This window comes from Malurus melanocephalus, unplaced genomic scaffold (genome assembly GCF_030028575.1).
Source record: "Malurus melanocephalus ecotype Western Australia unplaced genomic scaffold, MMel_1.1 scaffold_60, whole genome shotgun sequence".
Lineage (NCBI taxonomy): Eukaryota > Metazoa > Chordata > Aves > Passeriformes > Maluridae > Malurus > Malurus melanocephalus.
Genome location: NW_026623292.1, coordinates 633,210 through 652,477, shown reverse-complemented (window position 1 = coordinate 652,477; position 19,268 = coordinate 633,210). Strand labels below are relative to the sequence as shown.

The following is a 19,268-nucleotide window of genomic DNA, read 5'->3' as shown; positions in this document are numbered from 1 at the left end:
TTAAATACTCCTGTGCACAGACAGAGGTATCTGTCTGTAAAACCACCCACATGAAACAGCCATGARAAGAAATCAAATCATGGAATCACAACAAAATAGAGCAGCAAAGCAGAACAGAACAGGCCACGCAGAACTGGATTCTGTTCCTCACTGAAGAGAGGAGAATCCTTGAAAGAGGAAGGCAATGTTTTACATGATGCCTTAGGAGTACTTTGAAGAGAGTCCTTTTCCCTCTCAGAGGCATTTCTCAGGGTCAGAATATGTCAGATGCTTACTCGGGAAAAGCAAATACACTCTGAAAAAGGACATGACATGAACACTACCCAATCTACAGGATATTCCATGTGATGCACATCAAAGACCTGAAATCTCCACTCCTGTGTTATGCACTGCACTTAAAACTGATTAAGTTAACCATAAAACTAAAGCAAAGTTAGAACCCGTAAAATAGGAGGTCTATTTAAATATCCACTGTGGCTATAAAGTATTTCCAACTCAGATATGTAAAATAGTATGAAAGTATATATATGCCAGTAAATTTATTTTTTATCAAATATATTTACTCCTGAAAGTAGTAATAAAACACTGCACATGCTGATATTTAGTGAGGATTTTAATGTTCAATAGCACACCATCAAAAACCACACAATTAATTTATTCAGAATATCAGAACATTGATTTATGTGCAATAGTATTTTCTGAACACTGCATGCACAAAGCATCTAGATGCAGCAAACCAAATTATCAACAAAATGTCAGAATCACACATTTTTGGACTGCAAACTCAATTTGCAACACAATCAGTATTAATTTTCAGCAGCACACAGCCTATTTTTAGTGAAGAGTAACTTACATTCTTCTAGAAGTTTTGCTTTTATTCCCACATCAGAATCAGCAGTTGAATGGACAAATGGAGATTAAAGAGAAACATTTGTTAGTGAAGAGAAAATTAGCAATTTTGAGGGGGAAGATAAGTATCTCTGACAAGCACATTGGTCACCATTAAGAAGAAAACATTAAAAACATTTAGTACTGCAACCCATGCAGCAATGCCTGAAATTCCAGGCACAATTTCCATTGTGTCAGATACTACTACATTTATCTCAAAGCTCATGGCATGAGAAGCTTTTCTGAAGTGTTCACTTTTTAAGGGTAACCATGATATGTGATTTTGGCCTTGAAAGGACATAAAACACCAATACTGAGGAGACAGCAGCGAATCAGAATTAATGGAGTGCACTACCCCCATGCTGCAGTCAAAATCAATCCACCCATATGATCACATGGAAGAACAAAGAGAGTGCTTCAGGCTAAAATTACTCTTGTAATGACAGAAGCACCTAGTTCTACTCAACAGACTTGCAACCCTTTTTGGTTAGAAAAATAATCAAACAAAAAAAATCATCTTAGCTGTCACAGATTTCTTGCATAAACATGCTTCTTTATCAATGGGTCAAATGTCCTTGGGTCCCTACATTTTCAGTCATTTTTTGCCTGCTTTGAGGAGACACTGACTAGGARCTAAAGAACTTGCTATGAATAGAAAGTTCAAACCAGGTTGAAAACTAAGTTCAAGTAATCAATTACGGTCTCACCATCRGGTCTTTTTTTAAACAGTTGAGTATTTAGGCAAGACCCTCAGAAAATATAAGTCCTTCCCTTGTGGTGCTCTCCCAGAGCCCTTTCTCATCATTATTCATGAAAGCAATAACATCATTATAGATGTGATTTCTGGCTAAAAAATTAAGTATGTGACTTAATCAGACCTCACAAAGTTATTAAGCATGAAKTAATAGGGAATTAAAATCTCAGTAGAGAATTAAATTATATATCTAAAGGGCTATTTATTTTTGTCTATTGATGCATTTCTGATAAATTTAACCCAAAGTCTTATTCTWTAGATAAAGATACTAAAGAGGTGCAGAATTTCCATTAGTTCCTAAACTACAAGACAGGTTTAAAGCGCTATTTATAGCCTGCAAAGATATTCAAAGAGAAAAACTGAGTTTTGAAAATAACACATTCATTCATCAAACTTTCAAATCCCTCTTTAAGCCACAGCTTATTGCTCTAAAGGCATTTACCATACAAGTTTCATGTGATTCAGATATATTGATCTTGTTACAGAAATACAGGTCATTGGTTTGATAGGCTTGCAAAATGCATGGGGAAAAAAAAAACAAAGCACTTGTAATGTATGTCAATGATTATTAAAGGAAAACATGCATTTCTGGAAGGCAGGAAGGTATCAAAAACACAGGGGTAAAGAAAACCAYGCAGATTAGAATCATGGGCAAATTTCCTGATGTATTAATCCATCAATTTAACACCAACCCTAATGTTCTCTTCCCTGGTAATTAGTTTGACAAATGAATAGTCACTGAGAGGTGCAACACGGTTCACTGAATCCTGAAAATGTGAGCATGCTTATCTTAGAAACAAAATATCAACCTGAAGCATGAGTAATTTAATAAAATAGCTATTAAGAATATAAAATGCAGCAGCTACCTTTCCAGCATGGAGTGCTACCTTGAAGGTTCCCCACTAACTGAGTCTTACACTAGACAAGAACTGTCTGGTGTTACTGCTGGAGCTCCCTGCTCAACATGTTTTTAATATATTTTTAACTTAAATTTAAGTACTTAACTCCTTTTCAGGCACTGCTTAGAAAATCTGAGAGCCTTACTTACCCTTCTGCATCAAAAAATAAGATGCTTTGAGTGTCAAAATTTTTTACTACGTCTCATATCAGCTCCTGGGAACCTAGTCTCTGAAGGTAAGGCTGACTGTTACAGCAACTAGAAATTGTCCTGGAGCTTTCAGCAAATTATCAATGTGATCTTAATTTCACAAATAATTAGTGTTTAGCTGAGCTTCTYTGCCCTTTTTCATTTTAATCAAACRAAGTCACACTGAAGTGCAAGTAGAATTATGTGAGAATCCCATGTCAAAMCTTCTCAAGTGAACAATCTAATTCATTTTATATGCACAGGTTTTGAAAATCCTCAGTAAATAACTGAAAATATTCATAACCATAATATCCTGATTGAAGTGACCAAATGTTCCATGTTTAGCTCCATGTTGGAGTTATCTTCAGCTGCCTACAGAAATTATTTAACTAAACTTCCACTATTCTGCACTTACTAAGCAGGTTAATACTTACAGTCAAGAGGTACATCCAGTGCAGAAATAATTTGGCACAGAAAGAGGACCAGGGAAGTTTTGCTTGTAGGTATGCYCATCTTTTTCATCATGATTTTAGGCTGTACTGAGTAAATCACACTTGAAGAATGAAGTTCAACTTCATAAGACTAGACAGCTTGCAATAGTTACGCAAGTATGGACAAGAAACCTGGTAAATTAAAAAAAAAAAAATAGAAAAAGAATGACATGCAGAGACAACTGAGAGTTAAAGGATTGTATGTATCTTAATAATATGTGGAATACAAGCAGTCTGAATACTATGTCCAAGGATAACAGTTACACCATGTGYTCTACTGAAATCCAAGAAATCCACAAATTCTTAGGACACCTAGATCATAACACTTTCCTAAAGAAGCTAGTGAAGACTCTTATAACCTTACTGAATGGAAATACAAATGCCTCTCCTAAGAAGGACAAAGCAGTCAGTCCATCTTTTTTTTAAAAAAGAGTATATACTATAGATAATAGTCCTCTGGACTATTTAGTGGATTAAYGTCCACTGAAGTCTCGCTTCCAAGCACCCTGCACCATTCTTGGATAGAGTTATTTTAGGCATCTACTCCAATGAAAACATGTCAAGCCATGAATTTGCTAAGCAAACYGTGGAATCTTTCTGCAGCTTTGAGTTAGGTATTCCAGATTCTCCCCACTTTGGAACTCTTTCTAATAAGACAGCTTACCAGTAGACTGAATACAGAAGAGTTCATTAAGGTACTGAGGAGTTACTGTATATACTGTACCTAGACTCCTCTTCCTGGATTTCTGATTCCTCTCAAAATAAGTAACACCAAACTACTTTGTCATTTCTAGCCTTAAATCAAAATCTAATTAACTGTCAGCATATTCTCTAACACCCTTCTCCTCCTTTCATATGTGATGAAGTGTCGGAAGTGAAACTTAAAGGAAATCTGTTCTTTGAAATGTGCTAGATTTTTCCTCTCAGCCAAGCAGGAGAGATCACATTAGCTACACAGAATTCTGTCTCCCTCCTTATTTTTTGCTTTCAGGACCAAGCTCTTAACTAAGAATGTTGAAGGAGTGAAAACTAGCTGCCTGCAAGCCCCATCAGCATCACCAGTGACCTACAAAGAGCTGTGCAGACTTAGAAACCCAACTGGTGCTTACACAATGCATCCTTAGTAAATAGACATTCCCTGAGAAAGTAATTCCCAAATGCCAGATGGATCAGAAAGTTCACAGTGCTCACCATTAATTTGAGCTCCACACCTCAGTTTTGTTTTCCAACCTTGAAGAGAATGCTTCCTCAGCTCTGGCTGTAGGTATGAAACACAGTGCTACCTAGCCCACAAGGAGTTAAAGTTGCAAAGAAGCAGCTGCTTTACAAATGTTAAATAAAGAGTTGCTTGTGGTTCCTGAAGTTACTTAAACCAATCTATGCTAAGAATTTCCCTCAATTTTCACTTTACAGAAGAAATTACGCCTCTTAATTGCTACTGTAAATGATCTTTCTCTTTGTTTAGTCCTCTGAGCAGACACTGGGATTGGAAAACAAAACTGAGGTGTGGAGCTCAACCTCTCATCCTAATCTAGGACATGAAATTCCCTGATTCTTACTGTCACTATCTGTAACACAAATTTTTGTTTCAAAATCAAAATATTCCAGTAGGTTAAAGTCTAGACATGTWCTTCTTGGAGCTGTTCTGCTGACTGGGGCATCACAGGAAAGGGCAAGTTGCTTGTTCACATTCAAAACTATCTCTAGGACTGCATATCATACCATAAGCCTAATTATTTGTCAGTCACAGAAGATTAGAAAAATTACAAAACACAYCAGAAGAAAGGACACTGTAGAATTATAGCCTTTGCATAATTATTTATACCAACTGGAACAGCATGGTGAGATGCCTACCTCCAAAATACCCAGAAATTGGTAAGAGACATAGCAGGAAATGCATGAAAAATACTCAGACTTTCCTAGAAAAATAAACTGAACTTTGCTACATTTTAAATGAGCACCCTAAATTGCTGGGGGTTGAGCTGGGGAAGGGAGAATTGTTTTCTCCATCCCATTTTTGGCACATACAGTTCACTACACTCCTGCTGCAGTGATAAGGGGAAGGAGAAGAGCTTCTGTTGAGAGTGCCTGAGAGYACTCCAGAACATTTCCTGCAATGAAGTGTGAAGTGCTCTCCAGAAAAGCTGATTTTATTCCATTGACTAYAGCTGTTTGCTCTTCTCCAGTTAAACCAGGTTCTCACACACTGTTCTCCTCATTACAGGATCACTTCAATTACCAAGGTGCCCTCTCTGTGCAATGACCCAGGATTTACAGGACACTCTTTGAAGTATTGCAAAAGTGWACCTTGACTTTTATTGTTTCTTCTCCATGCAACATTTCAGTTCTCCTTACAAAACCCTGAAAACCTGATTATCCACTTTATTGTCTTGTTCTTTCAACATGTAAAATGAGTATTGCAGTGATTTGAGAGTATTTTAAAATTAAATTGCATTTGCTTTGAACAAGTACAAATGAATACACAAGCAGTGGTGAATTAGGCAGGTGCAATTAAAGTGATTGGGAAAGTAATACCCTTGAGAAATTGTCTCATATTGTCTACCTCTGCTACTGCAGTGTTCCAGTAGGATACCTATTGAATCTTCTGCTGGGATGTTTGGATATAATATGGGAATTCAACCTAAAGAGGCAATGTGCCTAAAGTGTTTGCGGCAGAACTTTACTGTAAATGATTTTAAGTTTGTCAGCACAACTGGGTGCTCTTGCTGAATATATTCAAGATTAAATCGGGCATAATTTAGTATGAATACAACAGCTGCTGTGTAGAACTAAACATTGCTTTGACATAACATTATCTGCTACAAAATAAGGCCAGGCCTCTAAGCGCAGATCAATGTAATAGCTTCAATTATAAAACTTGAAATATTTATACAGCAGATTGCCTTTTCCTCCAGATAATTTATTTATGTTCTCATGTAACTCAGACATTTGGTCCTACCCTTTTCATAGGAAAACACATATATTGTGACAGTTTGTTCAGGTAAGAACCAATTTGTACAAAATAGGATTTTCTGTATCTACGTACCTCCTATGTACTTAATAAAATGTCACTTGTTATGTCTTCTGTGTTTCTTGCTAAGATGCTGATTGTGACTAACAACATGGACAAAAGGTTGAAGCTGTGGTGTAGCAAACAGAAGTCAAGGCAAATAATAATGCATAACCAAAGTGCAGGGGTGTTTTATCACAAAGTATAATTTCAAAAGGCAGGGGGTCTATGTATGCATGATAAAAGAACCAGGATCAGGTGAGAGACGTCCAACTTTTCAACTGAAAAAAAACCCCAAAACCTCAACTACTTTTTACAAATGAGCCACAGAAATAGAAGAATGAAAGCACCACTGAGCTTGAGGTAGACTACATGCCAGAAGCACAAAACACAGTTTGTCCCCAGTGGTCTGTTCTCTGGGACCATTTGGCCATAAACAACAAAGCCAGATATTCCACAAACACTGAAGGAGCTAGGAAAAACAGCACATATATGGAAGGGTTCATTTGGGAGGCAGAATTCAAAACTCCTTTTTGTAAACCAAAAGGGACAAGGMTCTCCTCGATTTTAGGAGCTCAAGAGCAAATGAATCACAGAATTGTTGAGGTTGGGAAAGACCTTTAAGATAATCGAGGTAAACTGTCAAAACTGTCAACCCAGCACTGCCAAGTTCACCATTTAACTATGTTTCTAAGTGCCACAGCTACATGTCTTAAATACCTCCAGGGATGAGGACTCAACCACTTCACTGGGAAGCCTGTTGCATTGCTTGATAACTGTTCCAGTAAATAAATTTTCCCAATATTTAATCTAAACCTTCCATGGAGCAATTTGAGACTGTTCCCTCTCATCCTTTTGCTTGCAACTTGGGAGAAGAGACTGGTACATCATGGGTTACATCTTTCCCCTCTGAAGGACTCTCCATACTACCTGCTCAATCTGATACTCCCTGAATCACATCCAGGCACCGTAGGAGAATTACAGCAGGATCAGGTCAGTATCTGCCAAAGAGGGCGTAAACAGCGGAACAGCCTCCGTGACTGCAGAGCACACACCCACAGGCCCAGTCACGCACACACACAGAGTGTATGTGTCTATATATATACATATATATATATATATATATATATATATATATATATACACACACACACACACACACATATATATATATATATATATATATATAACTGTACTGTACCAGTACTGAATAATACTAATTCCTTACAGGTATATTTATACAGACACACTCTCAATGGACATTTCAAAGCTGAGTCAATATAGGCTCCAATAGACAGAGTGGACACATTTTTTCTCCAGCTGTCTTCAAGGTCAGCAATTCTTTAATTTCCTTCCAAGTGTTGCTGCAACATTTCTTTATTAYGATGTAACAGTGTAAGGAACTGTATTTACTGAAATCAACCTAGTGCAAACAGTAGACAGTATTTTCTAAATTAATTTCTGAATTTTAATATTGTTTCACATATTTGATGCATCACTGATCATGCATTTCTACTCACAGAAAATTACATTATTTCAAAGACAAAACGGTATTTACAAATATGAATGGAAACCAAATTCTATCAATGGAAGAAATGTGAAAGGGGTATTAAATTAAAAGACAGAACAAATGGAATATTTCACACACAACAGGAAAAAAAAGCATTCTCTTCTATATAGACATGATTGAATTAATGGGGAACCAGTTAGGCACTGGAGATTAGAGGAAAATTATTATTGAGCAAAAAGCTTCCTCTGCCTCATTTGTCTAGTACTTGAGTTTTTTTTGTCTCACTGTCAAAGACAGATATAATTAGAATATAGGAAAAATAAACAGTTTTCAAGGAAATCTGTTTCAAAGCAGTCTTATATTCACAGAAATACAAACTTCAAATGATGCAAATGCATGCAATGACTTGTACATAAAATAAAATTGTCAAAGATTATAATCAAACAGCACAAAATTCTTGCTTTTGAGGAGAAATGCAATATGCCTATCACTTAATGGAAGATCTTTACCGGGGCTTATGTGTTTTACACAACTATGCTAACTATGCAAGTATCAGTAAGATGATTTAAAATATTTTTTAACAAATGGTTTCAAATTTCACACTTCTATTTTTTAGCTTATCTGACATTTGCAATAATAGGTCATATAAAAAACTCTAATTGAAAACAATTATTTAATTTTAAAGCTTTCAAACAGAAACAGGTAACAATACACTTAGTGTTATAGTACCTAAGCAGCACAGATATAGCACTAATAGGAACAACAATGCTTTTTAGAATTGTCTTTTTTCTAGCTATTTTTRTGGAAGTAGCATGACATAATAGACCCATGTATGTATTGACAGGCCTGGTTTGTATTCAAAATTCTGCTCTTGAATAATCTTGCAGTCAATTGAGCCCCCACTGGCTTGCTTTCCCCATCCAYCTTTTACAATTAGATGAAAGGCATCCAAGTTGTATATTTCCAGGTAGCTGGTCTTAATCTACATATCACAGGACACATAGCTCTAGAGTGCCCAAATAGAGGTGTACATAAAATGAAATAATTTTTAGAACTTTCTAAAAGTACACCAAATTAGAATTATTTCTCATTCTCTAGAAMCCTGGAAAACACCACACTGCTTTCCTCCAAGTTTTCAATTTTTGTCACAATCTACTATAAATCTTTCCTTTAAACTCCTCAGGGAATACTAAATCATATTCTGYGACCTCCTGTTAATGAAGCTTAAGCCTGTTGTTTTGGATTTGGCTACACTGTATGTGATAAGGGGACATTCCTTTAAAGAGAACTGGATGAAAAACAAACTGTGCAGACAAAACTCCTAAATTCAACAAGATCTCCTCAGTGCCAACTCAGGTGTTTCAGATATTTATTAGTGTTAGATGGTTATATGCACTTAGTCATTTTCAAGCTGTTTTAACAAAGGCAGGTGGCTTGTGTGCCATGCTCTAAATGTTCTCAGCAGTTCCATGTAAAGTAAAAAATCATCAGCCTGGTCACACTCCTGAACCACCAGAACTCAGCATTACTGTTCTGGTGCTGAGACTGTACTTAAGCATTCGCGGTGGTCTCCTTCCTTTCCACAATCCAGACACAATTTGCAGTCTCCCTACTCTCACTCTATTTTCTGCTATGGGAAAGCCACTTAGTCCTYAAAACTTCTTTATTGATAATCCTATATTAAGACCTGCCAGCTGGCTTGTTATTCATCAAAGTCTGCTCTGTTTTGTTATATACTTCTATTCATGTTTTTATTAATTGATTTCACATGGCAATAAGTCAAATGCTTTTCAAAGTCTTTTACGCTGACACCATCATCTAACCAAACTTGTAATTTCATCAGATATTAAAAGATTAAAATCAAGTTTTTGTCAATAATTTGTTTTACAAGCCCTACTTTCCATAAAACTCTGTTGAGAAGAATCAATTTTACTCAAGGCCTTTAATTCCCCCTCAGATTGAGTCCCCAATCAGCTTTTTCCATATGTTCACTGTGATTTGTATCAGGCTATATTTACCCTGCTCAATCTGCTTGTCTATTCTGAATCTGGGCAGAACACCAGCTTTCTTCCAGTCTTAAAGAACATGTTAAAAATGAAAACCTGTGAACCAGAAATCTCCCCCACTGGCTCCTCTGGAACTCACAGGTAGAGCCATTGCACCTAGCCTTGCTGAATTACGTAAAATAATGTATCTTCAACACATATTAATCACTATCTACTAATGGTTACTATGACTAAAGGAGCTCTCCAACCTAATATGATGYATCATAATTTTTCTTCCAATTTGTCATGCTACTTGAAATAATGTAACAACAGCAAGAGAAGAAAATGATTGTGAAGTACATCAGAAAACAGCACTGACCCTGTTTCTATTCCTAAGACTTGGTCCTACAAAAAACCCCAAATATTTGCCTGCTTTTCTCTGCCATGGAAATGACCAGCACATCTGTCATGGGAACAGAAGCTCTTTCAACACAAATAACAGTCCTGACTGTACATCTGCACAGCCCAGCACAACTTCATCATCAACTGCTGAACCAGCGACAGAGAGCCACTTCAATTACACATCCATTTTGCATTGCTACTGAATTACATTTGTGCAGGTCACCCACACAGCTGACACACCCCTGCATGAGGATGACTCCTCTGGCCCTGCCAGGACTGAGCAGGGTTAGCACTGCTCTTCCTGAACACTATAAAATTTCATAGCTGCTAATTGGAGGTTTTTGGTAAATCACTATGAGCACTAGGATACAGATAAAAAAGCAAGGATAGAGGTCCTTGAAAAATTCACTCTTATTTCAACTGTCTGCTCGAGAAGTACAATTTATGAGCACCAAAAAATGAAGGGAAAAAAACCCAAACAACTAAGCACAGAGGTCAAATGTCTAATTAAGGGCTGCAGGTAAGCCTCTAAACTCAGTCATGTGTCACAGACTTGAATCTTCAGTGCAGCCACTTAGGGTTGATTTTTAAAACACTGGAGCAAGGCTAATCTGTCCTTTCACAGTTGTCTTACATATTCCCTGAGGCCTATATTGGATTTGTCCCTTTTGAGGATTTAAACAGAGCAGCACTTACTTTCTAGATCCTGCTTAGCTTAAATGATAAACTGCTTTGGCTGGGGTGACTGTACACATGGCTGAGCAAAGCTGTGGATAGCCCTCAAATAGGGASGTAAGCCTAGTAAGCCTGGCAAGTTTAGATGCCTCCAGAGTCAAGTCAGCATCTGAGCAGCACTTTCACATTGCAAATTTAAACAGATGTCTCAGTCTTGCTTGGGTCCTTTCYGGTGTCCTAAATTCTTCATTGGACTCCGACTCTTTCACCCTTTTTTACTTCCTCACATACAACAAATGATGAAATGGAGCATAAAATGAAYAGTTTAGTGATATCTATTTCAGTAGTCCTGTGGAGTCATTACAGCCTGAACAAATATGCTTCATTTCTTATGTATGTATGTATACATACTTTACTGCCTTTCAAAGACTTGGTTGAGATGCTTGAATCGAGTGTAATGTTGCAAATCTGCTGAAGAGCACAAGTTTACAAAGGAGGGAATAAAAACATAACTTGCCATCAGTTTAGAGAGAGCTAGCTTGGCTTGAAGCAAATCACTACATATGGGGATCAAGGAGAGGAAAGAATTCTSCTAAATTCACTAAATTTCTCAGTAAGTTAGAAAGAATTCCGAGTGAGTGAGAGAAAACAAAGAAAACACATTTTTACAGCACTGGATCGTAAAAAGAGGTACCTAGATGACCATCAGAATAGTTCTTCACACTTTGATACTTGTAGGAGCATGCAAATGATCTCGTCACTCATTAAGTACAAACAATTCAGCACAAACTTCAACAAGATGAACATTTTTAAGTAGCCCATCCCCTTCCCTCTGAAAGGTTTTGTAATAGAACAAAACAGTGCTTATGAGAAAAAATATCAGCGTATCATCATCCTATTAMAACAGCCATACCTTAGTGTGCAAACAGAACCAGAAGGAAAACTATGGAGTGGGCAGAAGGAAAACACACCTTCACCCTGAGTGAAGACTCCCAGTTCAGTTCCCTGTAAATATGCAAAGAGGATGTTCAAGTGAAACACTCCCTGAAAAGTTAATTTCTTTACCAGGGAGATATGATAAAATGGATTTTTTTTTTCTATTTTCTATTTTCCAGTTTTTTTCTACCCATCAGAATTCAGAGCAGGGCCTTCAGAGAGCTACCTAAGGAAAGAATACATTCTGTATTACACTGGTTAATTACCTTCTTCTCCCTACAGCTAACCCCAAAAGCACTGACTGTCCAGAAGTATTCCTGCAATCCTGGAGATATTCTTGTGAAAACCATAATGTGCAAAAGAGCAGAATCTGATTCACAGACAGGGCAACTCCTCCCCTGGGGAAGTAGAGCAGAAATCACTAATATTAGCATGAAATGCTGGAATAGTTATGCTAAAGAGGAGGTCGCTGAGAATAGGGACAGTGCCAGAAACTGAGGACTAAGGCATTCTGTCAGATATAAAACCCTAACAAGTACATGAACAAAGGAGGGTAAACAGTGCAGAGGGAACAAACTGTACAAATTCCAGCTAGCTGCCCTGGGTACATATTTTGGAGATTGGGGGTAGGGACYAGCCACCTATGTGCAACACCTATTCAACAGGTAAAGTTAGCCTGTTTGCTCATTTAGTTTTTATTAATTCTATTAAAATTGTTACATCTTTTATTTGCCCACCATTAAAAACTGAACTGAATAGAGAACTCTGATACAAACACTTCAACACCACAGAAATATTCTTGCCTTTCTCTCTAAAAGTGAGAAYTGATAATCATCACAGTGATTACAGCTGCGCAAGTCAAGTCTGTCCCTGCTTTAAACAACACTAATTCATGCTGCCACTGCTGCCAACAGAATTATGTGAGACTTAAGCGAATCAACCAACTTATAATTTGTTTACAGCTATCACCAGTGCTGTGGTACATTTCATAACCAGGTCACCATGCTCAGGAATGCTGCTGAGGATCTTAAGTGCAGGGGTGACTAGTGTCCTAACAACAGTCAGAAAGAACTTGCCTACTTCAAGATTTTCTGAAAAATATTTCTGAAGTAATATTTACCCCTTCTTTATATGAGCAACTCTAATTTCCCCTCACTCTCAAATAATTCATAAAAAGTCACAAAGATCTAATTAACTTCATCAACTTTATAAAGCCTGCCTAGCTGCAGCTGGACCCCTTAATTCTATAGATTAAATAAAGCAGGGAATGTTGGCATTCAGGTTTTCTTCTTTTCTCCACTGCCATTGTTTTAATTTTCTTTTTTTTTTCTTCCTTGAACCTCTGCTCAGTCCTCCATGAGGCCACATTTGGAATGCTGTGTCCAATTCTGAGCTCCTCAGGACAACAAAGACATGGAGCTTCTGGGGCAGGTCCCACAGAGTGACAAAGATGATTAAGGGGCTGGAGCATCTCCTTTACAAATAAAAGCTGACAGAGTTGGGCCTGTTCAGCCTCAAGAACAGACAACTGAGAGGGGACCTCATTCAATATCTGTAAGTGTCTGAAAGGAGGGTGTCAAGATGATGGACCAGGCTCTTCTCAGTGGTGCCAGGCAACGGGACAAGAGGCATTAGGTGATGCACAGGATGTTCCACCTGCACATGAGGAAGAAGTTCTTTACCGTTTGGGTGACCAAGCACTGGCTCAGATTGTCAAGAGAGGTTATGGAATCTCCCTCACAGGAGATTCTCAAGAACTGTCTGGACACAATCCTGAGCAATGTGCTCCAGGACAATCCTTCTTGAGCAGGGAGGTTGGATCAGATGACCCACTATACTCCCTTCAAACTTTACCCATTCTGTGATTATTATGGACATTGTGGAAATTTCAGTGGGAGTACACAGTGGGGCAAGGGTGGAAGTGGGAACTTCTGAAAGGAGATTGTAACAAGGTGGGGGTCAGCCTCTTCTCCCAAATGAGAAGTGACAGGACAAGAGGGAACGGCCACAAGTTGTGCCAGGTGAGATTCAGATTGGATATTGGAAAAAAATTATTCACTGAAAGGGTGGTCAAGCACTGGAACAGATTGCCCAGAGAAGTGGCTTAGTCACCATGCTTGGAGGTATTTAAAAGATGTGTACATGTGGCACTTTGGGACATGGCTCAGTGGTGGACTTGACAGTGCTGGGTTAATGGCTGGATGTGGTGAGCTTAGAGGTCATTTCCTACCTACACCATTCTGTGATGCTATGATTCTGTRAAAGTGAACATTTTCAGTTCAGAGAAGCGTAAGTGTCTTGGGTCAAAACTTCAGAAGCAAAGATGAGATTTTGGATGAATCAGCATTGCACTTGTTATTACTTGTCCCTTGGAGCCTACTGTTACAAGGTGGTATTACCACTTTCTTTCCATTTATTACTGTATTTTTCTTCTCGTTTAAACAAACTGTGTGATTTTAGCCTATTTTACTGACATTATTAAACCACATAAGCCCAAATGGACAGACCCATCTTGTTACATTATTTCAGTGGGAWGACTTCACATAACAGATATAATTTACTAAGCTTCATATTTGTAGGATTTATCTTCATTTTGTTGGTGTTATTCAATCGAGCCTGTGACTGGCTTCATCTGGCTTCAACAAATCTTGGTTTGATTAAGACTGGTTCTATAATCCTAACTGCAGCTAATTCCATTAAATCTCTGCTCCCCAGCCATTTTATTGTGTCTGCATTATCGAAGACCAAAACCAGAGAATTTATTCAAAAATATAAATGAATATCTATTTTTATGCATTTCACATTTATGTAAATTGGAAATTTAAATTGTTGTGGAAAATTTCTCTGCTATTATGATGTTAAAGTAGTAGAGCTTTTTAATTGAATGCATTTTTTAATTTAATATATTTTAAAAAACCCCTCCAGCTCAATTTTTACAATAAATCTTGCACTTCTCATAGAGTTTTAAAACATCATTACCAAACTGAAACCTAAATGGGGTGTGCTAGCCTACATTTCCATGCTGTTGTTCTTTCATTTGAAATATATTTTATGTGTTAAGAATATTTTCAATTTTCCATCGAAGAGAATCAGAGAAGGCACTTAACACCACTGAAATAATGTAATTTCAGGTGCAATTTAAGCAAGCAGAACAGGACAAAGCAAATAACCAGCGCCTGGGTACGCTTTTTTACAAAATCATTAATTCAACCCTTAAGGGTAAAAAACGCTCATTTATTCATCAAGAAGTTAATCCAGTTAGCTCCCTAACTGGGAAATAGCTTTCCTTGCTTTTTGGTTTCTTTCATATGTCTATACTATTCATTATTGAAACAAAAAAATTTTACCCCAGACTTCAGATCTATTRTGTAAGTAAATATTACACTTTGATGTAAAAATTTACATTGTTCACAGAATCATTTGAATTGCACATTCACATTACCACTGAGAAGATAAAAGAATTTTCTTTCAAAGTGCCATGTTCACTACTGTTGTTTTTGACTTTTTAAAACTAATTTATCCTTTATGTCAATTTCTCAAATGCAAACAGCACACACTGCAAGAACAGTATTTTTTTCTGCTTAAATTAAGCTCATCACAATTTTGCACAGTCACACCAATGGATGACGAAACGCTTTTTTCCATTAAAGTAGTCTCTCTCTCATTATATGAATACCATTCTAAGCATATATGATATCCTCCCACAAAATTAGTACTAAATATTGCATTAGAGTAAGATTATTCAAGATGAAGGAAAAAGAGCATTGAAAGAGGAAAACACAATAAAAAATCCTAAAATAACAAAAAAAAAAATCCTGAAATTCTGTCATTAGTGCAAAAAGCACTTCACTACACAACTTGTAAATCAGACTGTAAATTGGTACTACCAGACTGATAAGCATATTTTACCCACTCTATAGAATGAMTACATTGAATGATTCAGAAATAAAAATAGCTTATTTACATATATACATATATAATATTTGTATCACACAATGAAGCTTCCAAAGTAATATATGCTTTTTATGACAATATGTCTAGGCAGAGAAACAAGGCAGCAGTGAAATTAATTTAATTACTATTCTCATGAAACGATACAGTTTTATAAGTACATATCCATTTTCTTTCCAAACCTCCACTTTTTCAAAAGTCAGGTTATTTGCTAAATTTCTAAGCATACACCAAAAAATGAAGACCAAATTTCTCTCCAATAACATGGGTACACTAAGAGCAATTACTCACAGCATAACTATGAAAAATTATTTCATTCCATTTTGCCAGTTCTAATTTTTTTGTAGTCATAACATTTAATGCATCTTTTTCATGCAAATGCAGTCTAAAATATGAACATTTCAGAAAGAAAAACTTCAAGAAACCATAAAAGTGAAGGCAAGACATGTTAAAAGTGAAAATAAATCATTCCTCATTAGCTCTGATAACTTCAAACACTCRGCTAGTTTATAGTTTTTATAAATTATCTTACTCTTTGAGACAATTTTCAGTCAATCCAGTCATAGTTAGAAAAAYAGTGTATCAAGGCAGCTTGTCAGTCAGACCCTTCTCCTTCACACSTCTGGAAATATTGATCCTTCAAAGACATACAGAGGACTGTTCACTTGACTCTCAAGCAACACCTGCAGGTGATACAGCCACATTAGCATAACATTGTTTGGGATTTCAGCACATAAAGAATGAAACATTGCTACAAATCAACATTAAAGACCAAAATTCTTTTCTCAGACATGCTAATTTGAATTGAGAGAGATGCTGTTGTCCAAGGATTTTTAATTTTACATTAAATTGCCTCACTGCTTATACACCAGAGAAACTGCAATATAACTAAGACCAGAAAGCACTCTTTAATCTTTAATATATAATTAAATTTTGGTGTTTTTTCAATTTATCTAGAGATATAGCACCACTTAAAACTGTGCTTTGTTGCATTCATTTTAATCAAATGTTATTTTAATTGGGTCTGTAAGGACATGTAGAAACTACTGCACCATAGGGAAGAAAGTAATTTTTGATCTTCTCCTCTTACATCTCTGAAACCAGCCTGGTTTTTAGTCTCACCTTTAACTTCCCTTCAGGCATTACCCACAGGGTTCCACAGTTTCAATTCCCAATTCAGATTTGCTCAAAAGAATAACATATCTCAAAGCAGTACTTCTGCAAATCAAGACTTATGGAAATACGATGTTTAACCAGATTTTCCATATTGTCTGTGGGAAGAAGTCGAAACCTAAGGTAGGGCYCCTGGGAAATGCTTCACATGGACATAGCACAAACAAAAAGGCAGCTCTACCCACCATGCAGGTTCATGTTTATGAAGGCTGCCACTGTGTGAGGACRCAACAGAACTGGAGGCCCTCCTTCCAAAAAGGAGAAAGAAATCAAGGCAAGACCTTCCTTAGACAAGCAGTTATGAATGCATTATATCCCCCGCTCCCTCATCCTGATCTCTCCTAAGCACCATTCCTTCCAGAAGACAGAAAGGGGTTGCCTTTCCTTCCTTCACAAAAGCTTTCAGCTTGCCAGCACCACCAGACTGATARAAAAGCTATTCTCCACACCGCTGAGAGTGTAGCCATCTATGAAGAGAAAGGGTGAGGGGAAATAAAGCCCATCAAGGGAAAAACCTCAATCAGACTTTGAGTAAGAACAATCTACCTCATATTGAAGGAGAAGGTTTCTAGAAATGGCTTTTCTTACTGTCAGATCAATAAAATACTAAATCAATAATACCCTCTCACAGAGGTCACTTACAATAGCTAAGACTTGCTGGCAAACCCAGGCAGCAAAATTAGGGCAATCCCTCTCCCAGCCCTCATTCATTCCTTCCTTCCTTCCTGGACAATAATTCTGTAAGTAGTTCACCAGTTTCTAGCCTAAATGACAGGTTGAATTCATAACTATATTCTACAATTCAGTTAGGTTCAAATTCTCCAGGCAACATTTAACTTGAAATTAATAGCTTCACTCCCTGTCAGAGTCAAATTTAAAGTAGCAAATCAACTTTCATCTCTAAATGTATAAAAACAGTATTTCTCATTCAAGGCATATATGAAGTCCTATGGATGCAGGCGTGGGGGTGTGCTGAGCTTTTCTACATTTCTGACTTTGGCTGGGGTTTTCTTTGTTTTGTCTTGCTGGCATTTTGCACTGAGTTTTAGACAGAACTGGATCAAATTTATGAAAGGGCTTATGTCATGTTGGTTGCCAGTGCAGCAGCCACCAGAGAGCAGTGAGCAAAGAAACTCTTGCAAGATTCTTCTTCCCAGAGGAAATAAGCAGAAAACATGCATCACCATATTTAGGATTTTCAGTAGGGCATAGGAATACTTTTCCTACAAACCTGAATAGCAGACTAGGGAAAGAATCTGTGTCTCTTTTCAGATTCATATCTTAAAGTGTTTTGGTTTTCTCACATTTGAAATGCGGGTGGAACACAAAGGCCACCAACCTGTTTTGTACCCCTTATCATTGTTTTAAAAGAGTAACAGGTTTTCACAGAGCATCACAGAAATCTTTTCATTCATACTCATGTCTCATTTTTAACTTCTTAACACATTCTGTAACAGAAGCTGTAAAAAGAAGTCACCTGGAAGTATCATCCATGAAATTATGGAGAAGGTAAAGACGAAATAAGATCTTATCTCACTCTTCTTTAATCTTGATAGTAAGTTCCCAGCATTAGGCTGGGTCCAACAGATTAAATGGATTTTCACATACTGTGCTTACTGCTGGGTAGTTGCCAGGTAAGATAATAAATTTCTGCTTAATTAAACCACATTCCTTTTTTGCCATATTAGCTGATAATCTTGGCTATTTTCAATGCTGCAAGATGTATCACATCAGTATATGGTGGGAAAAGCATGATGTACCTTTCGTTTAATATAAAAGAACCAGAATTTCCAGACATAAAGCCAAGAGTTGGCAGTACCAAGACTCTCTGAACTTCACACATACTCTTTCTCACATGTTTAAACAGAGGAAGTTTACCCAAGTCATTACACCGGTTTGGCAGAGATACTGAATGTCATGAGGTAAACAGAAAGTGGAAGGAAAGACWCAAAGATTTAAAATGCACAGAAGTGTAGTTAAAACTACTGTTCTATGAAAATTAACTACTTCAAAGTATTTGAGTCAAGACACGCACACCAAAAAAAGCTGTCAGTAAAATCTGAGTTGAGAAAACAAATACAATTAAACCTGAACTAACCTGACTGCTGGGTAGGAATGAACTTAGCTATAAAATTGGTTTTGCTACTAYAAAAGCATTAAGGGCCACGTTAGAGAAGTAGTTTACCCTTTACTTGCCAGCAATCACTGTAGTCTCTTGATCACTGAAGAACRTTATTAGAAGGTACTTTTCAGYACTTAAATCTTTTTACACCCTAAATAATTGCAGGTATGAAAAAAGGGAGTCTCACAGAGACTCSAATGATGACTTTTCTTCTTTGGYTTGCTGGGCAGAGTCACAGAATTATGTAGTGAAATTACTTCCAGAAATGAAAATAGAATATGTGT

At 37.0% G+C, this 19,268-nt stretch overlaps 1 protein-coding gene across 12 annotated transcripts in view; it reads right to left on the bottom strand.

Moving 5' to 3' along the window:
• The window catches only part of NRCAM (neuronal cell adhesion molecule), a 146,113-nt gene that overhangs the window by 62,747 nt on the left and 64,098 nt on the right, over positions 1-19,268 (bottom strand). For all 12 annotated transcript variants that reach the window (XM_057366128.1, XM_057366123.1, XM_057366124.1 and 9 more), the window contains exon 3: positions 3,164-3,352. In XM_057366128.1, coding sequence (XP_057222111.1) covers positions 3,164-3,254 — 91 coding nt within the window. In that variant the 5' untranslated portion in view covers positions 3,255-3,352. The remainder of the gene's footprint in view (positions 1-3,163; positions 3,353-19,268) is intronic.